The sequence below is a fragment of the Galeopterus variegatus genome, unplaced genomic scaffold (genome assembly GCF_000696425.1).
Source record: "Galeopterus variegatus unplaced genomic scaffold, G_variegatus-3.0.2 Scaffold1789, whole genome shotgun sequence".
NCBI classification, from domain to species: domain Eukaryota; kingdom Metazoa; phylum Chordata; class Mammalia; order Dermoptera; family Cynocephalidae; genus Galeopterus; species Galeopterus variegatus.
The window spans coordinates 226,525-244,070 of record NW_007727900.1 but is presented as its reverse complement, the minus strand read 5'-3'; the positions used below and the strand labels follow the sequence as shown (position 1 = coordinate 244,070).

Here is a 17,546-nt window from a genome sequence, read left to right as displayed (position 1 = left end):
TTTTAAAAATGTTTTATAACTTTAATTTTTCACTCATCAGTGTCTAAATACACTGCCTGTAATGTTTTCTTAATTTATTAAATTTATTTATTTATTTTTTACTTGACTGGACTTTTTATTTCTTTGGCTCTTCATAATCCTAAGAAATACAAATATCTTTTCTCTTTAACTTTAGAGATCTTTGAAGTTGATGGACTTCTTTTTTATTATTATTATTTTAACATTTACTTGTACATGTTTGTGGGGTACAGTGTGCTGTTTCAATACATGCATATACTGGGCCGGCCCGTGGCTCACTCGGGAGAGTATGGTTCTGATAGCACCAAGGCCACGGGTTTGGATCCTATATAGGGATGGCCAGTTCACTCACTGGCTGAGCGTGGTGCTGACAACACCAAGCCAAGGGTTGAGATCCCCTTACTGGTCATCTTAAAAAAAAAAAAAAATGCATGTACTGCACAGTGATTCACTTAGGGCAGATAGCATAGTTTTGTACCTGTTAGCCCTCCCCAACCCCCAACCTTCCTCCACTCCTGGCCTCTGGTAACCATTATTTTACTTTCTACTTCTATGAGAACCACTTTTTTTTTTTTTTTTTTATGGATTCCACATATGAGTGAGAGCACGTGGTATTTGTCTTTCTGTACCTGACTTACTTCATTTAACATTATGGTATCCAGCTCCATTCACGTTGCTGCAAACGATAGGGTATCATTTCTTTATATAGCTGAATAGTATTCCATTGTGTATATATATCACAGTTTGTTGGGTTTTTTTATCCATTCTTCCATTGATGGGCATTTAGGTTGATTCCATCTTTTGCCTACTGTGAATAGTGTTACGATGAACATGGGGTGCAGGTGTCTTTTTGATGTATTCATTTCATTTCCTTTGGGTATATACCCAGTACTGAGATAGCTGAGTCATAAGGTGGATCTATTTTCAGTTCTCTGAGGAACCTCCATACTGTTTTCCACAGTGGATGTACCAATTTACATTCCCACCAACAATGCAAGACGGTTCCCTTTTCTCTGCATCCTCACCAGCATTTGTTATTTTTTGTCTTGTTGATAATAGCCATTCTAACAGGCGTAAGATAATATCTCATTGTGGTTTTAATTTGCATTTCCCTAATAATTAGTGATTTTGAGTAGTTTTTGATGTGCTCATTAGCTATGTGTATGTCTTCTTTTGAGGAATGTCTATTCAGGTCCTTTGTCCATTTTTGAATTGGGTTATTTGGTTTTTTGCTGTTGAGTTGTTTGAGTTCCTTATATATTCTGGATATTAGCCCCTTCTCTGGTGTGTAGTTTGCAAACACTTTCTCCCATTCTGTAGGTTGTTTCTTCACTTAATTGATGGTGTCCCTTGCTGTGCAGAAGCTTTTAAGTTTGCTGTAGTCCCATTTGTGGATTTTTGCTTTAGTTGCCTGTGCTTTGTAGTCTCATTCAAAAAAGTACTGCCAGGGCCAAACTGTGGCTCACTTGAGAGAGTGTCGTGCTGATAATACCAAGGCCATAGGTTTGGATTGCTATATAGAGATGGCTGGTTAGCTTACTTGGGAGAGCGTGGTGCTAACAACACGAAGTCAAGGGTTAAGATCCCCTTACTGGTCATCTTTAAAAAGCAAAACAAAACAAAACAAAACTTCCCACTCCCATTTTGTGTAGCATTTCCCCTATGTTTTCTTCTAGTAGTTTCATAGTTTTGAGTCTTAAATTTTTAAGTCTTCAATCCATTTTGAGTTGATTTTTGTGTATGGTGAGAGATAGGGGTCTAGTTTCAATCTTTTGCATATGTATATCCAGTTTTTGTAGCACCATTTATTGAAGAAGTTGTCCTTTCCTCACTGTCACCTTTGTCAAATATCAGTTGGCTATCAGTGTGTGGTTTTATTTCTGGTCTGTCTATTCTGTTCTATCGGTCTATTTGTCTGTTTTTATGCCAGTACCATGCTGTTTTGGTTATTATAGCTTTACATTGTATCCTGCACCTTTACTGGATTGATTTACTAGTTCCAACAGTCTTGTATATTTGTTTTTGGTTTTATTGTGGGGGGTTTTTTTGTTTGTTTGTTTTGGGGTTTTTTTGGCTGCCAGCTGGTAAGGGGATCCAAACTGTAGTATACTTTGAAGTCAGGAAGTGTGATGCCTTCAATTTTGTTCTTTTTATTCAAGATTGCTTTAGCTGTGTTGGATGTTTTGTGGTTTTATGCAAACTTCATGATCATTTTTCTATTTCTATGAAGAATGTCATTGGTAATTTGATAGAGCTTGTGTTGAATGTGTAGATTGCTTTGGGTAATATGGACATTTTGATGATGTTAATTATTCCAACCCATGAACATGGGATATCTTTCCATTTATGTATGTCCTCTTCAATTTTTTTCACCCATGTTTTAGTTTTCATTGTAGAGCTCTTTCACCTCCTAGGTTAAACTGACTCCTAGGTATTTCATATTGTGGGTAGCTATTGAGAATGGGATTACTTTCTTGATTTCTTCTTCAGCTGTTTCATTATTGGTGCAGGAAGGCTATTTTTGTGTGTGTGTTAAATTTGTATCCTGCCACTATAATGAATTTGTTTATTAGTTCTAGTAATTTTTTGGTGGAGTCTGTAATTTTCTATGTATATGATTGTGTCATCTGCAAATAGGGATTCTTTGACTTCTTCCTTTCCAATTTGGATGCTCTTCCTTGCTTTCTCTTGCCTTATTGTGCTGGCTAGAACTTCCAGTACTATGTTGAATAAAAGTGGGGAAAGTAGGATGGTAGGCATCCTTGTCTTGTTCCACATCTTAGAAGAAAAGCCTCCAGTTTTTGTTCATTCAGTATAATATTAGCTGTAGGTTTGTCATATATGGCCTTTATTGTGTTGAGAAGCATTTCTTCTATACCTAATTTGTTGACTGTTTTTATCAAGAAGGTGTGTTGGATTTTATCAAATGCTTTTTGTGCATTTATTGAAATGATTATATGGTTCTTTTCCTTCATTCTGTTGATGTGATGATCACATTTATTTACTTGCATATGTTGAACCATCCTTGCATCCCTGGGATGAATCCCACATGACCATGGTGAGTGATTCTTTTAATGTATTGTTGGATTCCGTTTGCTAGTATTTTTTGAGGATCTTCACATCTGTGATCATTAGGGATATTGGTCTGTAATTTTCTTTTTTTGTTGTGTCTTTTTTCTGGTTTTGGTATGAGGTTAATGTTGGCCTCATAGAATGAGTTTGGAAGTATTCTTCCCTCTTCAATTTTTTGGAAGAGTTTAAGAAGAATTGGTGTTAGTTATTCTTTAAATCCTTGGTAAAATTTGGCAGTGAAGCCACCTGGTTCTGGGGTTTTCTTTGTAGGGAGACTTTATTACTGCTTCAATCTCATTACTTGTTATTGGTCTGTTTAGGTTTTCTAGTTTTTCATGATTCAACCTTGGTAAATTGTATGTATCCAGGAATTTATCCATTTCTTCTAGGTTTTCCATTTTGTTCACCTATAGTTGTTCATAGTAATCTTTTATGATCTTTTATATTTATAGTATCTGTTGTAATGTCTCCTTTCTCATTCTGGATTTTATTTATTTGGGTCTTCTCTTTTTTCTTTGTTAGTCTACCTAAGTTTTGTCAATTTTGTTTATCATTTTGAAAAGCAAACTCTTTGTTTTATTGATCTTTTGTATTGTATTTTAATCTCTACTTCATTTATTTCTGCTCTGATCTTTATTATTTCTCCGCCCCCCTGCGCCATGATCTCTGTTCTTTCTCTCCTTGTACTGATTTTGGGTTTGGTTTGTTCTTGTCTTTCCACCTCCTTGAGATATAATGTTAGGTTGTTTATTAGAGCGTGGTGCTGACAACACCAAGTCAAGGGTTAAGATCCCCTTACTGGTAATCTTTTAAAAGAAAAGATAAGAAAAGAAAAGATTCCAGGAAACAGCTAGAAATTAACTTCAGGTCAATGTGTCCTTAGAGAAGGAGAAAGAGTTGTGTTTGCCCTTTATTTATAATTGCTTTTGTCCTAAGTGCTGCAAAGGAGAAGTACAGGGTGTAAAGAGTGTTTATGACTGAGGAGCTGATGCTCTGTGGTACCTTCATTCCTTACCCAGCAAATATTCAGTGGTTTCAACATAAACACAGGATGCTGATGCGCTCCTCTTCATTTTGCAGATCAGTCATCATGGAGAACCTTGGTTGCTGGATGCTGATTCTCTTTGTGGCCACATGGAGTGACATAGGCCTCTGCAAGAAGCGACCCAAGCCTGGAGGATGGAACACTGGGGGGAGCCGATACCCGGGCCAGGGCAGCCCTGGAGGCAACCGCTACCCACCCCAGGGTGGTGGTGGCTGGGGGCAGCCTCACGGTGGCGCTGGATGCTGATTCTCTTTGTGGCCACATGGAGTGACATAGGCCTCTGCAAGAAGCGACCCAAGCCTGGAGGATGGAACACTGGGGGGAGCCGATACCCGGGCCAGGGCAGCCCTGGAGGCAACCGCTACCCACCCCAGGGTGGTGGTGGCTGGGGGCAGCCCCATGGTGGTGGCTGGGGACAACCCCATGGTGGCGGCTGGGGACAGCCTCATGGTGGTGGTGGCTGGGGTCAAGGAGGTGGCACCCACAGTCAATGGGGAAAGCCCAGTAAGCCAAAAACCAACCTGAAGCAGATGGCAGGCGCTGCCGCAGCTGGGGCAGTGGTGGGAGGCCTCGGCGGCTATATGCTGGGGAGTGCCATGAGCAGGCCCCTCATACATTTTGGCAATGACTATGAGGACCGTTACTATCGTGAAAATATGTACCGTTACCCCAACCAAGTGTACTACAGGCCGGTGGATCAGTACAGCAACCAGAACAACTTCGTGCATGACTGCGTCAACATCACGGTCAAGCAGCACACGGTCACCACCACTACCAAAGGGGAGAACTTCACCGAGACCGATATTAAGATAATGGAGCGTGTGGTTGAGCAGATGTGTATCACCCAGTACCAGAAGGAACAGCAGGCTTATTACCAAAGAGGCTCGAGCTTGGCTCTCCTCTCCTCCCCGCCTGTGATCCTCCTCATCTCCTTCCTCATCTTCCTGATAGTGGGATGAGGCAGGTCTTCCTGTTTCACCATCTTTTTCATCTTTTTCCAGGTTGGGGGAGGGGGTGTCCACTTGCAGCCCTTTCAGCAGTGGCGTCTCATTCTTGCTTCTCCTTGTCCCCCATAGGCTAACACCCTTGGCACTGATGGGCACTGGGAAATGTAGAGTAGACCTGGGATGCTGTTTATTCAGGCCCCCTTTGATTGAGTCCTTCACAGGCCCGTGCTAGTGCTGGCCCAGGAAAAATATAACAGCAAATAATCCCTGGTTATTCTAGGCTTATTTTTAGTCTACTATAACAGGTTGAGGCTAAAACATCTCAAAACAGCCCTCAGATACCTTTGCCTGAATACCTCTAGCTCCTTCAGCAGTCAGGACTCAGCATACCAGTGCCCCAACTCAGCAGTGATTTTATAGCAATTTAGAGAAATTTTCTCATCCGTTTTAAGACAACCTGACAGCACTTCTGCCAAGTTTGGAAGGAGGCCGCATGGTACTCACTCAAAAAAAAAAGCAAACACGAGAAATCCTTAGCTCTCGGGCCACAGGCTTCGCCCACTGGAGCATGTGCTGTGTCCACAGAGACTGTGGCAGCACTTGGCCTTTTGCAGTGCGGGCTGCACAGAGGCTGTTGCATCAAGAGTAAATACTGTGCAACACAAGACCTCTGGCCAGAGGACATTTTCACAGAGAATGAACATAACTGTAACATATGTGAAAATCTTCTGGGACTGAAAAATCCAACATTTGGGAGTGGTGCCCTGAAAGACACCTCCCATTTTGGATGTTTAAAGCACCTACATGTGGCATTCCTTTTGTTAGTAACATAAACTCTAGATAATTAAGGCAGCAAAAATTAAATTACCTTCTACACACTGAAAGTAAATCTCCTTTGTTCATTTACTTGGAAACCAAAATGATTTTAATGTTGTTTAGGTGAAACCAGAAGACTTTAAAACAGAGGAAAGCTGCAGTTGTCCAAGCACAGTCGTCACAGAGGATCATGTAATGAAGAAAATGGTTAGTGTTTAAAGAAAAGAAATGCTTCCATTCCTTCATTTCTGGCTCATAATTGTCAAAAACCAGAATTAGGTCAAGTCCTTAGTTTTTGTAATTGGCTTTTGAATTAAAGAGTAGGAAGACAATCTAAAAAATAGGTTGGAGATGACAGAAATATGATCTACTTATAGTAGAAAAGGAAATTCTGTTAATGTCATTTAAGTAAGGTAAAATTACTCCCTGAATTGTTCAACATTGTCACCTAGCAGATACATATTACTGTTCTGCAATGTCATTGGCTTGCATTGTGTGGGTATTCTATGTAAAAAAATATATATATAAAATGTATATTGCTTATGACAAACTTAGAAGTTTCTTTTAGAGCAGTTTAACAGCTGAAGTATCTAATGCATTAATTGTTTTGTAAGGTACTAAATACCTAATTTGTATATATATATAAAATGTATATTGCTTATGACAAACTTAGAAGTTTCTTTTAGAGCAGTTTAATAGCTGAAGTATCTAATGCATTAATTGTTTTGTAAGGTACTAAATACCTAATTTGTGGGAAACCCTTTTGCATGGAACTTAGGCTTACAATGTGCACTGAATAGTTTTGTATAAGAATCCAAACTGGACACTGTTAACTGGTCTTTGAAATATGCATGTACTTTATATTTTCTATATTTATAACTTTGCATGTACTTGTTTTGTTGTACACAAAATTTATAAATGTTTACTATCTGACTGAAATTAAAGAAGCTGAGATGAGCATCATCTCTGGAGTGGGCTGCTGTAGTCTCTGGAGCTCACCCTGTGTGGGCAGGAGCACTTGGGGGATTAATCGGAGCCTAGTGGCACTTTCAGTTCTCATACCGCAAGTGGTGGCCAATGTTCCGTGTACCTGCTCCTGATCCTGCCTCAGTCATGTACCAGTTTATTCTGCTGCATTTTCACCTTTTCCACAAGTATCTAAGTGTGCTTAGCACTGGGTAAACAGCAAAGGCACTATTGCATCAGGAGGAAACCAGTCTTCACACTCTGGAAGCTTTTTTCTGCCCTGGATTTAGAAATAGATTTTCTTGATTGAAATGAACAGGCTCTAAAGTACCTACTCTATGCCCCCCTAACTCAGACTCTAAAGTATTCTTGGGTCCTGTGAGCCCCAGTGACAATCACTCTCAGATTCAATGCCTTTGGTCCAAAGGCCACTTTAATTTGTCCCAATCTTTCAATTCATTCTACACATGTCCTGCCTTCTCGAATGTGAGGCACCAGAGCTGGAATGCTCTTGGTTATCCTTGGCAGAGGTTTTCTTCTGCAACTAGAATTTGCTAAAGGCAGGAAGTAATCACAAGAAGTGACAGTAACTGAAATGATAATATTAATACTTTAGCAAATGCCTGTGTTGTAAATGGGGGAGTAAATTCCCATGGTGGGATCTTTAAGGAACATTCTGACATGGCTGGGGAAATCACACTCAGAGAGGCATATGAAATTAAAGGACCCACAGGTCCTAGAGACAGGAGGTACAACACACCACGCAGGGCGCCATATGGGAGGAGCTCCCAGGGAGTGGGATGAACCCAGCAGGTGGGAGGCAAGAGAGAAGACCCCTGGGAAAGTGCCTTTACTGGGGATCAGGGTGGAGTACACAAGCAAAAGCATGAGGGGTTCTCAGTGGTGCGTTTGAATGTTACTAGATAACAGGGGAGGGCAGGAAGGGGAACTTGAGGCAGGGACTAGACTTAACACACGGTGCACCTGGTCGCCTGGGCACGGTGCTCACAGGCTGTTTGTGAGCATGTTTAGACATCAGGAAAATATGAAGTTTTTAAAATTTACAATACAACACCAATATCCTGCAGTGAGCAGAGGATCAACTTTGTATTAAAGATGGAAAGATAGAAATCAACACCTTGAAACCCCATTATTCACAAAACTACTAAAACAAAATGATATATACAAATTCTCAGAAGCATTACTCGTTTATAAATGGACTTCAAAGTTGATCCTTAACAAAAATTTCTAGAGCTATTTTCACTCAACCTGTTTTGCCATTTTCCTATTTAAAAGTAAACTCTTTATTAATATGCCAATCATAATTTCTCAAAAATAGCCCACTGAGAAGACTTAAGTTATTCAAAGCATAGGTATTTGTAGGGCCAGAATGAATAATATTCACCTGTATCTTCCCCAGGCCCTCGTGTTTTCTTCCTGTTACTTCCAACTCCTGTGAGCTGTGCAAAAGGAATTTTTACATTAAATAAATAAATATAAATTTTAAATGACTGACATAAACGTAACTGAGTCAAACCTCCACAAAGTGCCTCCTTTGTCTCCCCTCCTTGTCCTCTGCCCTTGGAGGGAAATTTGGGTCTGTCCTGCTTCGCAACTCTGGAAACTTTTCCAAGGCTCAGAGCCTGATCTTGACAACTGACCTGAGCATTCCATGATTCATTTCCATCCTTTGACCCATCCTGTGAGTCCTACCCATGTTCCTCAGGGAAGTCACTCCGGGCCACACACTTCACCTGTGTGTCTGTAGAACTGTCCCTCCCTTCTTGACCTAGAGCAGGGCTCCTTAAACTTAATGTGCACACAAATCTTCAGGTCTCAACACCTAGGCCTGGGAGGGGCCCAAGATTCTACATTTCTAGCAAGCTCCTAGATGATTCTGTGCTGCTCCTGTAACAAGGCTCTGCTGGGTCTCACGTTGGGGCCTGTGTCAGAAACACCCGGAGGGCTTGTTAACAGATAGCTGGGCCCCACCCCCAGATTTCTGATTCCTGAGTACTGGGGTGGGGCCCCATAATTTGCATTTCTAACAAATTCCCAGGTGATACTATGCTGCTGGTGTAGAGATTACACATGGAAATCCACCGCTCTACAGGAAGATGCAAAAGAAATGGAAGGCTGCCCCAAGCCCTGATACTCTCTGCTGTAAGAGACCAAACAACTGCCTGGGAAATAAGAACCTGGGAATTCTCCCTGGAAGGAGGAAAGAGCTGGAATCTCTAGGGGTGAATGACAATGAGAGTGTAAGTGAGACAGGTTAAGGCTAAACTTGTGAACCAAACTGACTCCATTTTCCCAGCAGAGGACATCTTGTCACTTTTCCATTCCTCAGTCATGACACTCCCAGGGTGCATGACTACCCCGTGGCCCTGATAAAAGTAACTGAAAGAGATCAGTTGGGTACAACCACCCTGATAAAATAAACTGAGATAAGAGTAGAACAGATATTTACTGAGTTATGAAAACCTTCCCCAACTTTAACCCAACTCCTGCATGCATATGAAGCTTCAAGGTGACCACTACAACCCTCCTGGGGTAGAAATTATGAGAAAAACCACCATCTTGGACCTGCTGAGCAGATGCAAAGACCAAAGCCCTAACTGAGCATGCACCCATCATGCAACTAGGAAGACAAGAATAGACCAACTCCAGAGGCACAGAATGGTGATGCTGGCCTGCATCCCTCCTGCCCCTGCTCTATAAAGGACCCTGAACAGCCCCTCCACTTTGGGAGCTAGTTTCCCTATAGCTGCCTCCCTTATGCATAAGTCTATCACCTCTTTCAATAAAGTGTTGCTTGGTTTACTGCTGGGTGCATTGTTCATTTCTATGACTTTGGGACCCAAGGACCTAATTTGGTAACATAAAGAGGTGATTAACTCCTGGTGTCTGAAAATCATGAAGCACAGTTGAGTCCTGATGCCCACCATTAGTGAGAGATTTAACTAAACCTGGGATAGAACCCAGACCACTACAGCAGCACTTCTTAGACTCAGATGTATGCACAAATCACCTGAGATCTTGTTAGAATTCAGGTCGGAGACTGCAGGTCTGAGGTGGGCTTGGAGATAACTACAGCTCTACAAGCTCCCAGGTAATGTGATGCTGTTGGTCCAAGGAACACAGTCTGAGAAACAGGGACCTAGAGGCCCAAGTCATCTTGGAGAGCTCTTCTAACCCTGGACAAGAGTTTGGGGAATCACTGGGGCCTCAGGAGGCTGGCAGGGGAGTCTTTACCTTCTCTTGCTTTAGCTCTAATGGCTGCCTCTCCTGCCTCTTTAGCCTGAGCTCAGTCAACAGAGTTGACCCAGGCTTGTAACTTATCTCAGAGCCATGCATAGTCTGTTTCCTGGAGGAACACGCTCTGAGGAAGTCTCAAATCCTCTGCTGCAATGACTTCACCCCAGGGCCTCCATTTCCTTGAACCTCCAACAAACTTGCTTGTTCTACAGAAATTGCCCTTGATTTCCAAGATAAGAGGATGAGGAAGGTGGCATTTTCACCTATGGGGCTTCTACAAGATGGATATGGGCCTGTGGGACTCAAGGTAGCACATGTGAGGTGTATATAGTAGCTTGCTCATCAGGCTTAGAAATTAGATTCAGAATTTTTAGAATTATGCTGAAGAATTCTCAGGGGCAACCCCTTCAAAACCAAAGACCTGTGGAGAAAGACCTCTAGTCTTGCACCAGGAAACCTGTGGCTGATTCCTATAGTGGCTGCTTCTGAGCCCAGCATGTCCTGATGCTTTGACAGCCAAAGGGGCAGGGAGTTAGGCCTCTGAGGCCTGTTACTGTCCCATGCAGCCCCAGGCCATGGTGCTCCCTTTGTCCAAGGCCCTGGCTTCTCTCCATAGTCCTGAGACCCAGGAACTGGGGCCCCTACCCTCACTGTGTGCTTTAAAGTGTTCTCCAGTCCTCCAATCAGAAGCCGCTCTTCCTAGACCCCATTCCAGGTACCTGAGATGTCAGAATTCTTGCCCAAACAGCCCTAAGCCAACTTTCAGCACCTGTATCCGTCCGTCCTCCCACAGGGGGGACCACACCACAGGTATACTCACCTCAGTGTCCAAGAAGTAGCCACAGTGTAGCTGTTGGGGCAGGGTACTATGGAGAGAGCTTGGACGTGTGAGCCCGGATGTCCACACCCATGAATGTGAGGCACCCACAGATGCAGGATGGATTCAGGTGGGAAGTGAACGGGTGGGCCATGGGCTGGCAGCTTCCCTTTGGACTCTTCCTCCAGGCCCTGAAAATGTTAGAAGCAGTCCTGCCCCCAAGCTTCCAGCAGAAAGCAGTGACTTAATTTCGTAATTAAGTCATTATTTTTTACAAACATCCCCAAATCATGAAAGTATTTTCAGTTCTCCACAAGGCCAGGACTGATCATGTCAGGTTCGGGCTCACCCCCTCCCAAGCCACCTCCAGCCCCTAGACGTCAACAGACTCACACTGGCGCCTGCCAGGCCACTCACCACCCAGGACAGATGTTCCTTACCTTCTTCTCAGGGCCTCACACCCAATTAGTCCAAATACACTCATGTTTCCAAGGACCTTTTTGATGAACTTCTAGAAAGTGGCCTGTGCTGTGGAAATTTCTTGTAGCATGTTTTCAAATTTGTAGGATCCCAACAGTCAAGTGACAACAGTTTTCTTGCTTCCACCAGAGACTCTGCTAATAATCTCTTCTAAGATCTGACCCTCAGAGCCACTGGTGGTTCGTCAATTCAATTTAAAAAATTATAGTGAGCCACAATTTAAAACATGTTTAAAATTATACTGCTATCAAGCAATAAAATGCTATACAACAACTATAAATTATGCTAGAAGAATTGTTCATCACACGAGGAAATGTGCACAATATAATTTTAAGTGAAAATCAGAGTGTGGACCTATAATGGCAGTATATCCATTTTTTAGAAAACAAAGAAATAAAATATACAAATTCACAGAAAATAATACTAGAAACATATAGGCCTTGTTTCTATTGCTTATAACAAAATACCCGGAACTGGGTAATTTATAAAGATGAAATTTATTGCTTAATTTCTGAGGCTGGGAAGGCCACCAGGGTGCTGGGAGGGGGGGGTGGGGGGCTTTTCTCTAATTGTCCCAGCAAATATGCCTCTTTCCTCTCTTCTTCTCCAAGGAAAAATTCATTATCTTAATTTTTGTGGTGGGTAAAGATATCAGTCTTCAGTAACACCATCCCTTAGCACCCTTATTTGACCTGTTCTCTTCATAAAACCTTACAGGACCCCACTTTCATTGACTTCCTTGCTGATTATACCATCTATATGGTTTCCTAGGGCTGCCATAAGCAAGTACCACAGGCTGGGTGGCTTAAACAATAGAAATTTATTCCCTCAAAGATCTGGAGGCTGGAAGTCCAAGGTCAAGGTGTCAGCATGGTGGTTTCTTCTGAGGCTTCTCCCCTTGGCTTGTAGATGGACGTCTTCTCACTGTGTCTTCACATGGTCTTCCCTCTGAGTGTGTCTGTGTCCTAATTTTTCTTATAAGGACACCAGTCTTATTGGATTAAAACCCACCCTAATCATCTCATTTTTACTTAATTACCTTTTCAAAGACCTTATCTCCAAATACAGTCACATTCTGAGGCACTGGGGGTTAAGACTTGAACATACAAATTTTGTGGGGACCCAATTCAACCCATAACAGCATCTTTCTAGAAGCATCATAGTAGTGTGTCTGGTCACTCTCAACACAGCACAAAGGCATCCCCAGGATTTGTGGGGACCCTGCATTTGCACATTGCCCCAGGCTTCTCATAGATAAGATTCCATCATCTGTACCACTCAGTGCTCTTGCACAGACTGGGTCACTGCCTGACATTCACCTTAGGATTGCCAAGGATGCCTACCTCATAGTGCCTATTGAAGAGCAAATAGAAATGCTTCCAGTCTGGATACAGCTCCCAAAACACAGCCACCATACCCCCACAAGTGACACAAAGTGAAGAGTTTCATGATGAACTGAGTTTGTTTAGTTTGGCTCCTACCTATGCAGATCCAACATTCTAAGCCAGATCATGTTCCTCCCACACACAAATACATTGCAAACACACCTGGCTTGGAGTATGTTGATAATGAGTTAATAAACATAAGGCAGTGAGTGTTAGCTGTAATTCAGTGGGTGCTATTGGAAGTTGGCAGGGTTCCTTTGTGCTGCCAAATTCCAAATGCTAGGCAGGCCCTTGTCCCTACTCATGGCGGCTGCCCACACCTGGAATGTGCCCACTCAAGTTTCTTCATGGCCAAAGCTCACCTTCCCAAGGCCCTGACACCAATGTGGAGGGAGATCCCACACTCCAGTTCCTTGCCACCGTGTGCCAGCTTGCCCATTGTCCAGACTCAAGACCGGAGAACCCAATGAGAAGAGAGACCATTATTTCTTTTCCTAGCCAATGCTATGTTTCCCACTTTCCCCTGGGTGTCTCTGAATCTCCTTTTATTCCAGCCCTCCAAGGAGGCCTTTTCTCCCCAACCAGTCTGAAGACCTTCTTTACACCACCACCCAGGTGGAGACTGACCTGCGATGGGTTTGCTATTTCCATGTCATCCTGCAGACAGTGAGGCTATTGTTGTGAGCCAGACTAGCCCAGAAGGAGGGTTTCTGGACTCCAATTAGGGCCATTAGGCAGGACTCATGTTTCCTCAAGAACTAGCTCTGGACCTTTGATGTGTGAAGGAAAAAATGAATGAATGATTATATGCTCAGTAGAGCCCAGATCCCCCACAAGTCTGTCAGAGACCGCAGAAGGAGGGTTTCTGGACTCCAATTAGGGCCATTAGGCAGGACTCATGTTTCCTCAAGAAATAGCTCTGGACCTTTGATGTGTGAAGGAAAAAATGAATGAATGATTATATGCTCAGTAGAGCCCAGATCCCCCACAAGTCTGTCAGAGACCATTCTTAGCTTGAGAATTTTAACAGCAAGATTTTTTACTGCCACCCATGTCTGTGGCCCTGCTACATCTATCATTTCAACCAGCCTGAGTTTCCACATACCCTAAACACCACCAAGAGATAAACTTAGCAAATAAACCAGGGCGGGTTCTTTGGCTCTGTCCAGACAAGTTATAGAAAATGTCCATGTAAAACCACCAGCCTGCTTTTGACATAATCACCCCGAAGAGTAAATGGACAACAGAAATATTAGTTTATTAGGCATCTCCCAGTCTGTAATAGAAAAACCACAGTATAAAATGGGAAAGAGTTTGTATTCTCCAGGGTGAAGGGCAGCCTTCGTTATAAAACTGTGTACACCATACAATATTATTCAGCAATAAAAAGGAATGAAGTACTGACACATGCTACCACATGAATGAACCTTGAAAACGTTATGCTAAGTGAGAGAAGCCAATCACAGAAGATTACATATAGTATGATTGCATTTATATGAAATATCCAGAATAGGCAAACCTGTCAAGACAGAAGGTAGATCATGGTTGCCAGGGGTTGGAGAGAGAGAGGTGGAGTAAGAATAGGGAGTGGCTGCTGATGGGCACAGGGTATGCTTCTGGTGTGATAAAAATGTGCAGCAATGAGATCACGGCCATCCATGAACAACTCTGTGAATGTAGTAAATATCATGGAATGCACATTTTGAAATGCAGAATCTCATGTTGTGTGAATTATCTCAATGAAGCATTATTTTTTTTAAAAGTATAGAATTATAATAAAGCATTGAACTTTCAGAAGGAGAGAACAGTCCTATATAGACATGGAAAAGGGGGAGGTGAGAGAAGAAGTAACTGGGTAAGAGACACAAAAAGTAATTACCATTTGTAATGATGAACATGCTAATAATATTGATTTGGTCATCACATACTGTACCCGAATACTGATAGTCAACTCTGTACCCCATAAATGTGTATAAATAAAAATAATAAAAAATAAAAATAAAAACAAAACAAAAATAATAAAGCAATAAAATTATCTACCTAAAAATAGAGATGATGAGAGGGTAGGAGGAGGTTTAGGCATTTGCTTGAGGTTTAATCTTTTGTCATAACATTTCTGCCCAGTTATTCTCACGGGTATTCCAGAAAGCAGTCTGCACAGAGGCACTAAAAGCCTTGGGTCTACTGTGTTTATAAACACTTGGCTGAAAGCCTTTCTGGCCACAGAATCAAAGGCTAAATCAACGAAAGCTGAAAACAAACTATGACATTCTCGGCATCTAAAAAGGTAAGTAAAAAATTAAAAAATAAAAAATAAAAAGGTAAGAAAAGTGAAAGGAGCACAGAAATAATTGTAGAGTGGTTGTATTTAAAACCTGCTTACTCTTGCTGTGATATGTGATATTCAGAAGGCCTGCTGGTGTAAGAGCTGTTGGAGAATAGGCCCCTCACCCATAGTGGCAGAGATGTGGTCCCCTTTATTCAGTGTTAAATACCAAGATTTCCTACAGAAGCAGCTCTGGGTCTTTGACGAATGAATGAATGAATGCTCAGGGGCCTGGGCAGTGGCTTCATGCACCAGTTTTTGTGATGAGCCTAGTAACTGCTTTTTCTACTAAATTATAAGTTACTCCTCAGATTTCAACACCTTTCATCCACCTGGTGGAAACTTTCCCCTTTCTCCCAAAGATGGCATTTCTCAATCTGCCCAGCTGTCCATCTCCAAGTCATAGGGAAGTAATGTGGCTGAGTAAGGACACACCCTTGTTATGCTCTGAGCTGTCTGGGCAAGACTGGGCAGCAGCAACAGCAAGCCTTGCAGAAGGGAGGCCCTTGCTCAGCTCTCAGCTTCCCTGGGGCCCACAGTGTACCCGCCTTACTCACCTTGACCTGCTTGCCCTCTTCAGGGGCCTCATAGGATCCTTTAAGAACCGGGAGTCCAGTCTGAGTTATGCATATGACATTTTGGCCTTGCCTCTATTGGCCCGCATATATACTTGATCCTCCTCCCCTATGAGTCATCTCATGCCTGCATGTCACTTCCACTTGGGGCCAGGAGAGTAGAGAAGATGGGAGAAGAGCACAGGTTCATGTCCAGTTGGAAAGCCCAGAATGTTTCCATGTGGCAGCTAAAATGAAGGAGAGAGAGGACCCAGTCCACTCTTCCAATCAAGGACACCCATAGTCGAGGTGGGCATGATCTGCAAAGGTACACCTGTGCTGAAAGGATCATTCCCTGGGCAATGGCGATAGTTACCCAGGGCTGGAAAGAAGAATTCATTGTTCCATAAACGTTAGCCCTTTCTCTGGACCACAGAGCTGAGCCAGGTGGAAAAACCTGCAAGGCAGAAATAGTTGTGAAAGAAATCCATGAGAACACTATAGATGTTAGTTGTCCTCTTTCTATCCCTTTCTCCCCACACCCCTCTCTGCAGCAATCCAGTCCTCCTCTGGGGCACCTATAACAGGACACTCCCCGCCCCCCACCCATTCTCACTTCTCTCCAAGAACGGGCTTCATCATTCAGCTCATCACAGAGTCTCCCAGAGGCACCTGTAAGGTGCTCACATTCTTTTTCTCATACTGTTCCCCCCCACTTGGAATGTCTTTCCTGCCCCCATCTCTAGCTGACAAACTCCTATGTTTGTCAAAACTCCTATGATGTTTTTAAATGCATAAAATAAAATATATAGGTTACAAAAGAAACTGATTAAACTGAAATATAGTTATTAAAACATTGTAACACTCATTAAATTGGAATGTCTAAAAATTCACTACATAAGATCTACTAATGAGCCTAATAACTACCACAATTTCACAGTGGTAAGTGTAAAGGACATTTTAATATCTGCTACACCTGGGTTTAGGTTGGCCATTTCATCCTGGTTTGCTTTGTACTTTCTCATTTTAGGACTGAAAATCCCATGTCCTGGGAATTCCTTCAGTCTCTGGAAAACTGGGACAACTGGTCACCCTGCCTGTCATGAAGCACAAAAATATCTGTGATTCTGGTGGTGTTGTAGTCACAGGTACAACTAATGCTACTGTGGTCTGTTGCTTGCATTCTTTGAAAAGCTCTATTTCAAGTAGAGGTTGGTGAAAATAAAGATGTGGGGTTTGTTTTTCCCATCCAAGTTCATGTATTCTCCAAATTCTATCCATGGAAAGCCATCCTCCAGGTTAAGAACCCCACAACTAGTGGAACAAAGTCAGGCCTACTCTCTTCTAACCTATATGTTTTGTTCTTAGATCTACGATAACTTTTTTTTGCAGCTGGCCAGTGCAGGAATCCGAACACATGACCTTATTGCAACCAGCATCATGCTCTACCAACTGAGCTAACCAACCAGCCCTGACAGCCCTGATCTATGATAGCTTATCAAACTACTGTCATTGTTTACCTAAGCAACACAACGAAACTTCCCCATTGAGCACCTTTCTTACAGGGTTGTGGGGAGAATTAGAAGAAATCTCCTATACAAAAGAGCTGGCATAGAGGTCATTGTGGTGCAATTAGAGCCCTCCTGCCCAGTTGAATCTAAATTGGTTGAACAATTTTGGTAAAGTGTTTGGCAACTTCTGCTAAAGCCGAACAGACATTTATCCAATGACCTAGCACTCCTGAATATTTTCCCAACAGAAATGAGAGCTTATGTTCAACCAAGAGACATGCAAAAAAATTTTCATAGCAACTGTATTCACAATAGTCCCCAATGCAGAAAACCCAAATATCCACCAAAAGG

At 42.5% G+C, this 17,546-nt stretch overlaps 1 protein-coding gene across 2 annotated transcripts in view; it reads left to right on the top strand.

The window, feature by feature from the left end:
* PRNP (prion protein) overlaps nucleotides 1-6,861 on the top strand; it is a 19,156-nt gene extending 12,295 nt beyond the window's left edge. The window contains exons 3-5 of one of the 2 annotated variants that reach the window (XR_550948.1): nucleotides 4,171-4,369; nucleotides 4,519-6,427; nucleotides 6,546-6,861. Coding sequence is in view for 1 of the 2 variants with exons in the window: in XM_008578954.1 (XP_008577176.1) it covers nucleotides 4,181-4,369; nucleotides 4,519-5,094 (765 nt within the window). In the remaining variant the exon portion in view is untranslated. Of the gene's footprint in view, nucleotides 1-4,170; nucleotides 4,370-4,518; nucleotides 6,428-6,545 lie in introns of those variants that run through there. The other variant, XM_008578954.1, reaches the window with a different exon arrangement.
* The last annotated feature ends 10,685 nt before the right edge of the window (nucleotides 6,862-17,546 follow it).